This window comes from Penaeus monodon, chromosome 29, assembly GCF_015228065.2.
Source record: "Penaeus monodon isolate SGIC_2016 chromosome 29, NSTDA_Pmon_1, whole genome shotgun sequence".
In the NCBI taxonomy this organism is placed as follows: Eukaryota; Metazoa; Arthropoda; class Malacostraca; order Decapoda; family Penaeidae; genus Penaeus; species Penaeus monodon.
This window is the reverse complement of record NC_051414.1, coordinates 28470292-28470824: the sequence shown is the minus strand read 5'-3', so window position 1 is coordinate 28470824 and position 533 is coordinate 28470292. Positions and strand designations below refer to the sequence as shown.

Sequence of the window (533 nt, the reverse complement as noted above, 5' to 3'; positions counted from 1 at the left end):
CCAAGAACTGAACGATCAGCGCCATCTTTTGGCCAAGACAGAGGGTGCTGAATAGCTGTGTGCCTCACCTTATCTGCAATGTTTTCAAGGAAGCAGGTCCGGTTGCCGAAGCCCTCTGCAGCCAGGCATACTCTCTCGCCGGTGGCCGTGCAGGACAGGCACACCATGTCCTCCTGTTGGGCGAAGGGGAAAAATAAGTGTTAGAATAATTGGGATAATAGATAGTAAGTAGATAAATCATTGCATACATGTTGGAAGACACGTGGGAGAATATTGTAGGTAATAGGGTGTCGATACTGTTGATTGCGAAGGAACCGACAGATGAGTAAATGGGTGGATATAATAGAGTGATGAATAAATATTTAATATACAATTCAAAATCAGGTCGAAGAGAGGTGAATAACACTGGAAAACTTGGAAGAGTATAGCAGAGGCAGCAACTAGCTAGCGCAATGCCTGTAACAGTTAGATAACAGTTCAAAATTACGGTAAAAGAAAGAACAAAAACGCTGTTGATAATGACTATAGTATAA

At 42.6% G+C, this 533-nt stretch overlaps 1 protein-coding gene across 1 annotated transcript in view; it reads right to left on the bottom strand.

Annotated features, from left to right (window-relative positions):
* The window catches only part of LOC119591819 (ryanodine receptor-like), a 115587-nt gene that overhangs the window by 33609 nt on the left and 81445 nt on the right, over positions 1-533 (bottom strand). Inside the window, exon 2 of the mRNA XM_037940564.1 lies at positions 69-173. Coding sequence (XP_037796492.1) covers positions 69-173 — 105 coding nt within the window. The remainder of the gene's footprint in view (positions 1-68; positions 174-533) is intronic.